General features: G+C 40.4%; 1 protein-coding gene across 1 annotated transcript; it reads right to left on the bottom strand.

The window, feature by feature from the left end:
• Window positions 1-3249: 3249 nt before the first annotated feature.
• On the bottom strand, window positions 3250-12343 carry psmc1b (proteasome 26S subunit, ATPase 1b). Its single transcript, XM_034579848.1, has 11 exons — window positions 12260-12343; window positions 11682-11735; window positions 11218-11314; window positions 10702-10826; window positions 10408-10593; window positions 9998-10126; window positions 9070-9166; window positions 7003-7192; window positions 5352-5503; window positions 4428-4582; window positions 3250-3591 (listed from the first exon to the last, which is right to left on the bottom strand). Exons 1-11 carry the CDS (start codon window positions 12260-12262, stop codon window positions 3457-3459), a joined length of 1323 nt encoding a protein of 440 aa, XP_034435739.1. The 5' UTR covers window positions 12263-12343; the 3' UTR covers window positions 3250-3456.
• Between the last annotated feature and the right edge of the window lie 1844 nt (window positions 12344-14187).

Here is a 14187-nt window from a genome sequence, read left to right as displayed (position 1 = left end):
GCTTGGATGAAACTTATCTTTAAATGGAGGCAGATAACTGTGAGAACTTCAGTGATATATAGATTAAAACATATTAAATCTCCAGTGGTGCATTCTGGAGCTGTCACCTATCTGCCTGATTTATTATTAGTCCAGAGAGACAGTCAGCTTCTCCCAGCACAGGGAACTAGTTTTCAGCCGCGGAAGGATACCTCTAGTGGAGGAAGCAGCCTGGTTGACACCGGAGAATTTGCGGTGCCGGTGTGTGAGGTCGTCTCTGATTGGTCGCTGCAGACCTGCAATATTATCCTCTATGTGTCGGCCGCGCTGATTGGCTACACGGGACCTGCATTGCACCAGGCAGTGGCACTTGATGGGAATATAATAAATATAAATACGGTCATTTTCAAACCAGCGTCGCTTTGAGCGCCGCGTGTTTTCTGCCGTGTGCGTATTCGTGTTTATTTGCATGTGTTTGATGGAGACGGAGGGAAAAGGCGACACGCTTTCATTGGTGCGGGAAAATGTTTGATAGGCTCTTTATGGGAAGTGCGCAGATTTACGATTGGCTGCTGTGAAGTGTGGTCGGCCTGCGTCAAATCAACTGTGGAGCACAGCGGTGTTACTGTACGTTTATATAGACACACTCAGCCGCAGCCATATATATATATATTATATATTACTACGTTATATGAATCTATACAAGACGGAGCTGTATAAACTGCGGGAGGAACAGTGACGACGCAGGAAATATATATAAATATATGTACATATTAAAGATTAATTTATACACGCACACATTTATTAAACATGTGTATATATGTACAGTATATGTATATACATTAATAATAAACTGTATGTGTGTATATGTATATACATATACAATATACTATATGTATATAGATAGAGATATTCATGCACATGTATTTAAGATAGATATATATATATATATGTGTGTGTGAGTGAGACAAAAGCACCTCTCAGTGGACATAGTGTTGAAATCATGAACAGTTGTTTACAGCAGGTGGAGTAAAAAGATGACACATTAAAACTATGTCCATGTTTCATATACAGTGAATAAAGACTAACTATATATTTGAATCAGTGGTATATGTCAGTGCTGTCTGATGGAGCCGTTATCATAGCTCTGTTTTCAGTTTGATAAATATAGATGGATTTTATTAACAAATGAACAGAGAGATAAACAGCCTCACAAAGTGATAGTGTGTTATACTGTGTACGTTGTCAAGTCGGTGAAATGTATCACTGTTCTCTAACAGTAAAAATAAGTGAATATATGTGGCAATGGATATGACGGTAAATATATACTATAAACCAAACCCAGTGCTTCAGTGGACCTGTTCTGGACTGTTCCAGCCACTGGAGTCATTATCAACATGTATTGATTAGCCTGTACATACTAATAGTAGACTTTGTTTTATTTTATTCACTTACCTTCTTTATGCATTATACATTTACTGCATGTGCTGATATACCAACCCTGAATATACTCACTTTGTTTCAATTACATAACCATATGATCATAGTTACCTGGTGAACCCATAACGAGGGCCCGAATGCAAAGAAAAAATTGATCTTTCTTTAAATTATTTTTTGAATTGAACTCTTTAAAGATCTTCCTGATATTTATTCAAGCACACTGTAAAAAAAATTAAAAAAAAACCCACTTGCAGTTCATAGAGACCAGGCTGTTTGCCGTCCTCTCGTCAGGTCAACTAACTCTAACTCAAGCTGAGCTGTTTCATTTGTTAATCTACTGGAACTAATCGGGGCTTCTTCCTGAATTTGTTCGGTGCTTTTGCCCTGTTTAACAGGAGGAACGGCTCTTACATAAGCATTTATACGTTTCACCCGCTCTTCCTAAACCTCCTGCTGTCTTTAAGAAGGATGAGGAATATAGACTGAGGTATCTGATAAGCTCATAACGCACGTACAGAATTGTTCCCTTATCATTCATGTGTTTGGAAATTTCTCGTTTTCATAACTAGGCTCTTTATTTGCATTTATTCAGAGATTACTAGAAGACAACCTGCGCACACACTGGCTGACCAATAATGTGAATGTGGCATTTCAGAGAACGCCAGCACCGTGGTCAACCTCGACGTATCATCCCCCATCAGTGTCTGAGCGCTCATGGGGGCGTTTTAGAAATACCCAACCCAGAGTTAGCCTTAAGCTGACAGGGCAAACGCCTCATTAGAACGCACACTCCTCTTCTTGTAACCCTCCCAGCCTCTCTGGCCCAACACGCCACGCTTGATTTAAATGTTTTTTTTTCTTTTTCTCTCTCTCTCTCTCTCTCTCTCTTCCATTTGCTGAATGTGCTGTGATGTATGAGCTGCATCTGAAATGCGTGACTGATTTAATAAGGAGCGTTTGTGAGGAGGGGGCTGCAGCACAACAGCAGCAGCGCCGTTCTCACTCGAGCCCAAAGACGGCCCTGCAAAGTGGTTGGATGCCTGCTGCATGGGGCCACTTTCTGCTGAGCACTGAGTTACACATGGCTCCACATCAAGAGGAATTAAATCAGCGCCGCTGTTCCCCACATGTCAGACTGCAGCAGTGGCAGCTTAGCTGGATTTACTTAACCAGGCTGTAATGACTTACAAGGCTGATTTGAATAGAAGACGGCGAAATCAAATCGCACTGGGCCCCTTGCTGCAGATGTGTACCAACATGTGCAGGAACACAAACATTAAACAAAACTCACTCTGATGTATCTGAACTGCTGAGGAACATTTTCCTTTAGACACACATAAGAGTGAAACATTAGTGCATTGACATTATGCAACTCCTGGAGGAAATGTCAGAGTAAAATGCTACAGTCATGGCGTTACATCTCATTGTGTAACCCTTAAGATTTAATTATGTGATTCTGTGCTATGGGTGGTTGTCATATGGATTATTACAGTAATCGGTGAATTTCTGTTAAAAAGGAGGCAACTGGCAATTTCTTCAGGCTTTCATCTCGCCTCTGGCCCGAGACGACAAACATGACTTTGCACATTGATATGATTGATTTTGTTTGTGACACTGAGGGCGACAACACAGAGACCAAACTAAATGAATAATTCATGTGATTAATTATCTTGAGATATTACAGCACGGAGATGAAGTCAATAAACTAGAATCTAATATAGAGCTGCCGTCGACAGATGCTGCTTCTGAACAAACAAGGTTTTAGAGGGCGCTGCCGGCCAAAACGCTTGTGTAAATGAAAAAAGGGCAAAAGTGATGACAAACGTGCCATCGTCTGACATTTTCTTTTTTACTTGTCATTTTATTTATTGTCTTAACAAATAACGGTAACAGGAGAGTGGGATAAAGCAGACACAACATGCACAAAATATATCAAAACTCTCTGGGGAAGACAGACAGCTCAACAGCTACATCCTCTCGTTCACACAGCGATAGACAGAGGCGGGGTGAGGTGAGAGAAACATAAAAGTTTGAAAGTTAGAGGTAAAGCCCCTCTGGTGTTCCCTCCTGCTTCTTGTACAGGACGTTCTCCTTGGATTTCTTGAAATCCTCGTTGGTGACTTTCATGCGGCGCTCTCGCAAAGCCATGAGGCCGGCTTCTGTGCAGATGGCCTTGGGGAAGCACAGAGGGGAGAGGACTAAGTGTCACGATCAAAGAGCACTTCAATAAATGGTTTTGTGAGAGAAAGTAATGATACATTACACAGAAAACTCAGCCCAATATAGTGGAAACAAAAAGCAGCAATAATAATGATTTAGTTTGTGTCATAAGTCTTACTTTTTTGTGAGCTAAACATTAAAAAAACAAACATCTTATATTAAACAGAATGTGACTGTAGGTTGATTTTTTCACTGCTAATATTAATTCTTATAAAGACAATTTAAATGGACCACAGATCAGAATACAAGATGAACTTAACAGCCTTTGTGGTTTTCACTTTAAATAAACAGAAGCTTTCAAGTTCTTTAACACTGAGAATCCTGCTGGAAATCATTCATATTTTATGTTTAACAAACTACATCCAAGTTTCCATTTCAGCATCAGAAAACACTGGCAGCTCACTCAAAGTGTCCTTCTACAACATTCCACATGAGGGCGGCAGAGTTAAGTTTATGAATGGAGACTTGAGTTGAAAGTAGCTGCTCACTGAAAACACCTTAAACCCACTGTCACAGAAACACAACAGAGGTAAAGTAAAAAAACAGAAAGCATCTCCAGCTAAAGCACCAACCATATTGATTAAAGCACTGTGATGTAAAGATAACATACCTCATAGAACACTGGGAAAACTATGATTGGAAAATATCATATTCTATTGGCCTAACTAGTATGTGTAGGCTCCTTTCCACTATTTCTGTGGTCAATAAGAAAAATAAGAGCTTTGGGATTATGTCAATGAAGAGCAGATAAAAAAAATAATATTTTACAGTTAAGAATCAGCTCTCACCTTGATGTCTGCTCCTGATAGGTCATCCTTCGCCAGGATGAGGTCATCAAGGGTGACATCATCTGCGACTGTCATGCGGCTGGTGTGGATGGAGAAGATCCTCCTCTTGGTCTTCTCATCTGGCAGTGGAAACTCGATCTTACGGTCGATTCTCCCTGTGGAGGAGGGGGAGAGAAGAAAACAACGATATGACTTGACTGTGTACAAACTGGTCCAATGAAGAGGTTCTTGACATTTTCACTCAAAACCGATGTGATTACAAAACAGCAATGCACTATTATAATCAAAAATCTCAGAATTAAGAAAGTTCTTTTGCCTATGACTCAACCCCAATTTTTAGTGCAGTAAAACATCTGAATGGCACTGTTCAGCTGATAATATATTTAAGTGCACTATCAGTGGGAGTCAATGAATAAATAAATATCGGTTAATGTTTAGTGGGGAGGATTTTCAAATTGGCAAAAACTGTGAATTCTTCTCAATCAGGAAGACTTTTGCACTGTTATGTAAATTAATTTATTGTATTCAAATGACCTCTGTATTTTAAGAGGTCATTTGGTCATTATTGGTGTTATTCTTTAACACCAATACCATTTCTACTTCCTACCATGACTCAGCAATTCATAAATGCCAGTCAGTGATACTGTAGATGCGTGAGCCGACAGCCAGTCAGGGACCAATAATAGGCAGAGTCAAGGGACGGTCACACATAATCGAATGCAGCAGTGGCGAACGTCCCCCCTCCTTTTCACTTCCTATAAGTGCGAGCGAGGGGGCGATTAAAACGTTCACGTCCTATGACAAAGCAAATCTGCAGCATGGCTTCACATGAAGTTTATCTATGGGGAACTTTGACTTGTGACATTCGCACGCATTTCGTATATGTGTGACCGGGCCCACACACGCGATCAGGCTTCTACTGACCAGGTCTGATGAGTGCTGGATCCAGGGTCTCTATCCGATTGGTGGCCATGATAACTTTCACGTCTCCGCGCGAGTCGAAGCCGTCAAGCTGGTTGAGCAGCTCCAGCATGGTCCTCTGGATCTCCCGCTCGCCTCCAGAGTTGGAGTCGTACCTGCACAACACAGTCATGATTAAACATTCATGGAATCCACTGAGTTGGCCTTGGTCTTCTGACTCCATAGACATCGAGCTTGTCCGTCATGTGGTCTTGTTATCACAGACACTCTTAACGGAGTCTACTCCATGTGAGCCACAAGCTCATTTATTATTAAAGTCAGTCAATATCCAACCACAGACATGGACAGGCTCATTCATTTACACCAGCCAATATTCTGTTTAACAACACTACTGTCTTACACTTCTGACAAAGAAAAACAGACAAATAAAGCCTTTGATTTGTTATTTCCGACACCATCTGTTCAATTTCTTTCCAAATGATAAAAAAAATGTAAAAGGTAGCCTCTGTATTACATCACATACACCTGTAAAACAAACTGCAGAGTTTTGATGTGCATACTGAAATTTGGATGAATAATACAGGTATACTTTGCAGTTTAATAAGCCTACAACACGTTAAAATCAGAAACAGACAGAAACACAATTTCAGTTGGACGAGGAAAAAAAACCCTGCGACGGTTATTCAACCATAACTATTCCTAAGGTACTGTAGGAAACATTCACAAAAATAACTTGGTCATATTTCCTAAAACTGTCGCTATGATCTGACCCAAGTGCACGAGGCAGGTAATATTAGAAAAGAAAAAAATCTGACTCCTCTTTCTCCACCCACGTCTCTAAACCCACAATCAGAGCCAGGAGCAGTGTCTGACCGAGTGTCAATCACTGCTCGTGCACAATACTCCCTCTCTGCATAACATCCACTCGCTTCCACCATCACTCGGTACAGTTTGACCCATTAGTGAAACAAACGTAATGGATGAGAAACAAACCACACATGACTGCCTTTTACCACTTTCCCAGCAACTGCACACACAACACACAACTGAACTGGTAACAGTAACGTTTTCTACTGGAACAATGCAGTCAAGCTAACGTTAGCTTGTTTCTGGTGAAGGCTACTGGTTAGCATTGCTATATTTGAAAGTCAGGAAGTACCCAGACAGTCATGTTGGCGGTTTGGTGTTTGTCTGTGCTCGCACAGGTGGGTGTTGTCATGTTTTACTGTGTAGCACGAGTTAGCCACATGTCTGTGTCACAGGGAAAAGGCCCAGCCAGCTGCAGCTCTCATGTTACTGTGATGAAGCAGCTTGGCTAACTTAAGCTTGAATTTGCTGGTGGTTAGTGTCACGTTTTTGCAATTGCAAGGTTGCTAAAAAATCGTTGTGAAATGCCCAGGCAGTCTGTGTTTTGTTTTTGTCTGAGACAGTTTGTGCTCAGGAGGAAGGGGGAGGAGGGCTCTCACAGTTAAATTTGTTGAAATTCCCATATTCTCTCACTCCTGTTTTCAAAATCCTACACACTACAAATTTGTATTATATACAGACACAGCCAGTTGTCAAACTCACTAATCCAACATGAGGTCATCCACCGCTGACTCCTGCTGAGCACATCTCAGTTTTTTACAACAGTTTACAGTAGCCTGCTGTGTACCTCTTGGTGCCGATGGCGTCGATCTCGTCGATGAAGACGATGGAGGGGGCATGTTCCTCTGCCACCCTGAAGAGCTCTCGGACCAGCTTGGGCCCATCTCCCAGGTACTTCTGGATCAGCTCTGAGCCCACCACACGCAGAAACGTGGCTGATGTCTGATTGGCTACGGCCTTGGCGAGCAGGGTTTTACCTGGCAGACACATGACAGAAGCAAGTTCAGTCAACACATCTCAGCATTTCTAGGTATGCACACTTTATTCCGACAGACAACTTCCACGTCCTTGACACTCTGCTGTTTATTATTCTAGCGGTCTGATGCCTGTATGAACATCATTGATTTTTAGTAGGGATCAATAAGAATTCACTGACTAGATATTGGACTTTTTAAAAATTTAAATCAATTTGTGACCAGAGAGCTTTCAATAGGGACATCTTCAATAAAGGGCTAAAGTGAAGAGCTGTTGAACAAAATGTCATTTCTTGCTACTTTTGAAAAGACAGACCTGTGCTCATTTGATTTTTGAAAGGTGTTGGCTGTTTTCCATGATATTTACACAGTGGAATAACAGAAAGTACGCCAACCCCTTTGATTTATATGGTCATAAAATGTGATCTGATCTTTATTTATGCCACATGTACAGACAGACACAATGTTCTTGAGATAACACAAATTATTCTAATCTTTTCTGTCTTATTTGACTCTCCCTTTATGGAAACTCCAAATTTAATAACTGGTTAAAATCACTCCCACGCCTCTTTGGTGGCATTTCTTTTTTGTGAACTTCTTGTCTATAACCCTGATGTTAATAAGCTGCTTGGATTTCGTTAATGTCAGGGATGCTCCCTGTGTGCAGAGAGGATGAAGGGTTTGAAGTGGAAGTGGGTACTGAGAGGGTATAAGGGTTGTTTGAGAAAGGGCAACTTTGTCAACTGTCTGTCTGACATAAGCTGATATTTACTCCAGTAGTATCTGGTCGTCCCTGTATTCCTGCACCGAGCGACTGGCTGATCAGCACCAGGAAAGTTGCTCTTTTTATTAAATGCTGCATCCTTATTTTCTGTACACATCTTTGATGAGTGTAGTCAGAGATCTCCGCTTGGACTTCATCTGTCCACAACACGTGTTTCCAAACATTCTCTGGGTTAAGCTACGGTTATGCTTGACCGATATGTCATTTAGTAACTTAGGCTTCATCCAGATGTTGCTTTCCAGACTGCTAATGTTGACCTACTTGATGAGGTCATGGGTACGATTTCCTTCGAATGACTAGTCCTTGTTTGTGCACAACCCTCCCACAGCTTTGCATTGATGTGTTTTTCCCCCTTTCTGGCCAGAGGATGATTTCCCAGATTTCAATTCCACTTTACTTTAACTGGCATTCTTTAATGCCATTTCAGCCAGTGGAAGTTTCAAGCTGGAAGCTCACCAATATATTCTTATGCCTGCTCTTTTTGTAGTAATTAAATAGCTTCATTGTCAGATGCTCAATCGGTTTTTAGAGTCCATGGTATTTAGTACCACTCTTGATGCACAACGGTGTCCTAATTATAAAAATATACTACTTAACGTTTACCTCCGTAGTTGAACTCTTTAGATTTGTAGTCTAATTGTACTGCTTTGATGAAACTACCCACACAATGATGATCATATTTATTTATTTTAACAATGGCTGAAATTGTTTTAAATCATTTTAACTGCAACAAAGACTGGAGCACTGCGAGGCTGCAGGAGGCTCGTGACAGATGTCAGTGAGGTCAAACTGGCTTAACAACAGCCTCATGGCTGGATTTCACTTGAAAAGATACTAATGTGATGGACTGAAAAATGAAAAGTTAGGCAACATATGTACATTTGTATCATTCTGGTACCATAGTAAGTAATGGGTGTAAAACTATTATCTATGATCAGTTGAAGTTTTTCAAATGAATTCTTAAAATTGGACAATATCAATGCTGTATGTTGAGCCCTCATTAAAATGGCTTGACACCATTACTTTGCTGATGTATGGTGCAAGCAGGGTTGGTAATGAAGGTTGGAAGGATATTAGCTTCTTAAACCTTTCTTACCTGTGCCAGGTGGACCATATAGGATGACACCCTTGGGCGGCTTAATGCCCATCTCTTCATAATACTCTGGATGTGTAAGAGGCAGCTCCACTGACTCCTATGAGAAACAACAGAAAACTACACAGTCAGCCTCAGCATTTAGTAATGATGTTGAACTAATATGAGCCAGCAATAATGGGAACTTGAATAGATGTGCATCCAGTCTACCTGATTCAAACTTAATTTGGTAACTCCATGTCACACTGTGGCATGTAATAGATTTAAAAGGGTGCTAAAAACTCACATTCTGTAGGCGCCTTATGCTACGAACAAAAATATTGCATTTAGCTGTATTGGGGACAATATTCAGTCTTTCAAACAAACCCTGCATACAGAACAAGAGCAGAGGATTATGCTTGAGAATGTATTCTTTGCAGAACTCCATTACAAGAGCAGCACCTGAATATTGTCCAGCGCAAACATTCAAGTTATCTGGTGCCTAATCAAGAAAGACTTAAAACATTTGGGATTTGGTGACTTAATTAGTTTTGTAATACCAATTTTTCATTTCAAATACAAGCACCTTCCTTTCATCACAGATGATTTACAGACATGACACATTCATAACACCACCGTATAGCACACCATCTTTACATTTATTACAAAAATAAGACATTTAGCAAGTGGTTGCAAATCATTTGATTTCCCACCCCTTACATTATGGTTTTTGACATGGGTTTATATCAAGTTCTATGTGGTCTGTTAATTACTTTATAGGTCATATATCAAATTTAAAATACATTTTAAAAATGTACGGTAGAGTTTTGTGGCTTCAATTCATCTATTTTGTTGGTTTCATATCACATTGAGCTGAAGACTTAAAGGCTCCAACTAGCAAGACCTATTAGTGTCTTTATGCAAACTGAGGTGCATGTGTGATAAACTGTACCTTGATCTCCTGGATTTGATTGTCCAGTCCTCCAATGTCAGCATATGTTTCTTGTGGGGCCTTCTCCACCTTCATGACTGTTACCAGGGGATCAGTGTCGTCCATCAGCACCCCAATCACAGCATGAACCTAAACATACACACGATACACAAATGACAGTCAAATCAAATTATAATAATGATTGATGATACATCAATTAGAAAGGTGGCTGAAAATTTGTAAATAATCTGTTAAGTGTATGTGAATTGTGGAACCCTTGCTGGTTAGTCTGATGGATTTTAAGTTTAAGTACAGCCGGTAGTTAAATGAAAAACATCAAATGTCAAAAAGCCGCTAAATGTTTCCTGCTTAATATCTTGAATCATAAGCAGATAGAGATGATCCTAAAATAAGCGTTATGATTGATGGACCTTGTGGTTGAGCAGGACGGAGCAGCCCGGCTCCAACAAATCCTTATCCACAAATGACAGGATGCTGACGTAATGCTCTGATCCCACTGAGGTGGAAACAATTGCATGGTTGTCGTCAATGATTTCCTCCAGGGTGCCCACAGACATAGGTGTCCCTCTCAGGTCGTCCACCTTTGACCTCTCCTCCTGTAAGAAAGAAAAGAAAAGTCAAGAAGTTAAGAAATACTTTCCCTGTGTTTGACCCAAAATAGGTAGCACCAAATAATATGCAGTACTAAGGCCACAATGGCTGACCTCCTGCTTCTCTTCCAGGGGTTTCATCTGCTCCTGGTTCCTGATGAACTCCTCCTCCATCAGTAGGTAGTCTTTGATACGCTCCTGCTTCAGCAGCTTCAGGCGGCATTGAGTGTGAGGGGTGACTAAAAGACAGCACATGTAAACATTACATTAAGAACATATGTAAACGCCAATTTGATACTGTAACAACAACTTTGTTCCTTTTGGCTTGAATTTGAGGTTTAAAATACATTTTCCTTAGTTTCTCGTTCATTCTCTTAATATTCAGTCGTGTCATGTAAGGAGTTTTCTCGGTTGTATCCACTGTACTTATATACAATATTTTATTATCACTGTTGACTGCAGATATTTAAAGAACCACAGAGGTCAACCTTTTAATCCAGAGAAAACAACAAAGTGTATGAGCAGTAGAACTGAGAATTCAACACTTCCCATAAATGCACCAAAGAAAACAGACACTAAACCAGACAGATAAAATATTTCTCTAAACTCCTTGTCATTTCAGTTTCTTACCCAATGGTAGTTTGCTGGCAGCATCTGGTCCCTTTGTCTTCTTCTTTCTCTTACCAACTCTGGTGGGAATTGGAGGCTCGTACTTCTTTTTCTTATCCTTCAGTTGGCACACAGTGAAATGACTTGCGTTAGAGTCTGTAACACGTCGACTACAGTGTTGACATTTCACAAACATTCAACAGAAAACATGCCGAGTACTTTGTTACCTTCTCACAAACAACCACACAAGATCTCACATGCTACGGTCACTTTTGTTATGCTTTATGTATAGAGGCAAACAGTGAGAACAATAAAACATTGAAGAAACTATTTGGATAAAATATGATGAATTTACAACAAGGTGTGTCAAACAAGGCTGCTCTATTAGCAACATACACGTAAATGTATCATTAGTGATAGTTGATAATGTCAGTGTTAGGCTAGCAGGTTCAGACACCAGCTAGCAGAAGCTGTGTCATTCTCACCTTGTCATCCTTCTTGCCTCCTCCTGGACCGTGGCCTCCACTCTGGCTTTGTCCCTAGAAGAGTTCCAGACACATGTTATTAAAAGTGAGCACAAGATGAACCGAGCAGGTTGATCGAATCGGTGCAGGCAGTGAATTCCTGTCCAGCAACTCATTGGCTAAGATGTTTACAACAGAGTTAGCTCACGTCGCCGTTACCGACCGGCTAGCACAACTTCAACGCGTCATCTCGTTTGATTTGAAAGGCCGATTATAATAAATACACCGCCCTCCACTTATATATGTTGTATATTAACATTAAGAGTGTGAGCTATTTCTACACAATGGATGGCTTCGCTGTAAGCAGCCAGGTTAACGACTGCTGCTAACGGAGAAAAGCTAATGTCGTTAGCATTCGGCCAGTGGACTCTTTCCTCTTTTAAATTCAGTTTTTACAACACAAATGAAACACAAAACCATCCGAAACCGCGCAGCAGCACGCGTGCTAATATGTGCAGCTCTGTGTAATGTTACGATGCCGAATAATACGTTTTAGTATCATAAATAGGAGCCGCAGGGAAAATTGCTTGCTCACTTACCATAGTGACTTGTCGCTCCTGTGTGACGTCAGAGCGTACGGCAACACTGGGGGACAAAAGCTCTCAGACGCTGACTATGCTGACTATAAAAAAAGCGCTTGTGTCATTGGAACAAATCACCACTAGGAAGCGCATGAAATATGTTTTTTATACAATGTATTGCAATACAGGGCTCACAATAAAGTACTTTAATAAGTATATTTAAATGACCCTGGTTATTGGCACATTCTGTAATTGTAAGTCAAACATTAGACACTATCACGAATTGAAATTAAAATTGTAGTAATATTTGGACCACGCATTGTTTAAATTGAACAGTACAGACACAACTGTAAATAATATTTATGCTAATTAAAATAACACTTATTCTTATTTGAATATTTCAAACGAACCATCTTTATTCTCCACTAAATTGTAATTTGGTGGATTGATGGATAAATGTATAATGTGATAATATCAAACCTTCATGTCCTGATGCTCTGATCTGCAGGTGATCTTCTACAGTTCTACACAAATGTAACAAAATAGGTGAACTTTGACGTATGACTTTAAGGGCAGCTTGCTCAGCACTGCACAAGGTCGTGATGTGGGTGTGCAACAGTAAACACGATGCAATAAAGCCGCAGACATGATACTGTTTTTCTCAATGCAGTCATTGCTCTACATATGTTGGACTAGCACCACATACCATCTGGGTCTCACAGCCTTGTTGATCACACAGACTGTTTAATTGGCTCACTTGCTAGTTAACCTCCCCTGTCAAACTCTTGCACATGATAAATCAATAATTATGCACACAACACTGACAACGCATTCCTCCCATCCTAATTAAGTCATTAAGGTAATTAGCTAATTGTGACGGGGTGTCACTGTTTGTGTAGCTATTCCCTCTGGTGCAGCAGGATGGCATTTACGCAACGCCCTAGTTTGACAACCACTGATCTTAACAGGACTATCACATGCATAGTGTCTAATCTGAGTATACATATACTGAAAGTATAGTATTGCATTCATATTTTTAAATAATGTTTATAATATTAATAGACTTATTGTAAGTAGCTCTGGAAAAAAGCATCAGCGAAATTAAATGTAATGTAATGTAATATATAAATCCTACCCCCGACCCCACCCCCAAAATAGAAAAATGCAATAAGGAAAAGAAATCCACTTCACTTTATTCTCAAAATCACACATGATTTTTCACTTGGAGTAAATTTCAAATTGTCCCCAGTCCAGCAGATACGACAGTGGTCGTCGTGACTCACGAAAAATCTTCTTTGTATTTGTGCGTCCGTGCAAGTCTCACTTATAAAACACACACACGTACTGTATTTGTCCACACACGGAAACGCAAACAGATTGGAACACACAATCATTTGTTCAAAGCTATTATTATCTGTGTAGGCTCAGCTTCTCTGACATGGTCCCTGATTCTCTATTCAGCTATCTTTTGTGTGTACACTTCAGTGTGTGTGTGTGGGTGTGTGTGTGTCTGTGTGTGTGTGTGTGTGTGCGCGCGAGCGTGTGTGTGTGTGTGTGTGTGTGTGTGTGTGTGTGTGTGTGTGTGTGTGTGTGTGTGCGCGCGTGTGTGTGTGTGTGTGTGCAGCATGCATTGGCAATGGCAAGGCAACTTGTCTCTAGTGTGTGTGTCAGATAATGTGTCTGAGCGTGAGATTGTCTCAGAAAGAGTGGAGGCTTTTAGATTCAATGTATTTTTGTCTCTTTCAATATTCTGTGTGTGATATTGGATTCTAGTATTCAGGGATTTGTTCATGTCCGCGTTATTTTCTCCTTCTAAACTGTGTATGAGCGGACCTGCTCATAATGTAGGTGGCTCCTCAGTGTTGTTATCGATTGATGAGAGTACCATGTTCACAAGAAGGTCAAATACATAAGGTCAAGTAAGCTCGTACATAAAATGTAATAAC

Source organism: Hippoglossus hippoglossus, chromosome 24 (assembly GCF_009819705.1).
Source record: "Hippoglossus hippoglossus isolate fHipHip1 chromosome 24, fHipHip1.pri, whole genome shotgun sequence".
NCBI classification, from domain to species: domain Eukaryota; kingdom Metazoa; phylum Chordata; class Actinopteri; order Pleuronectiformes; family Pleuronectidae; genus Hippoglossus; species Hippoglossus hippoglossus.
Note: the sequence above shows the minus strand (reverse complement) of the source record. Positions and strands in the feature narration are given on the sequence as shown.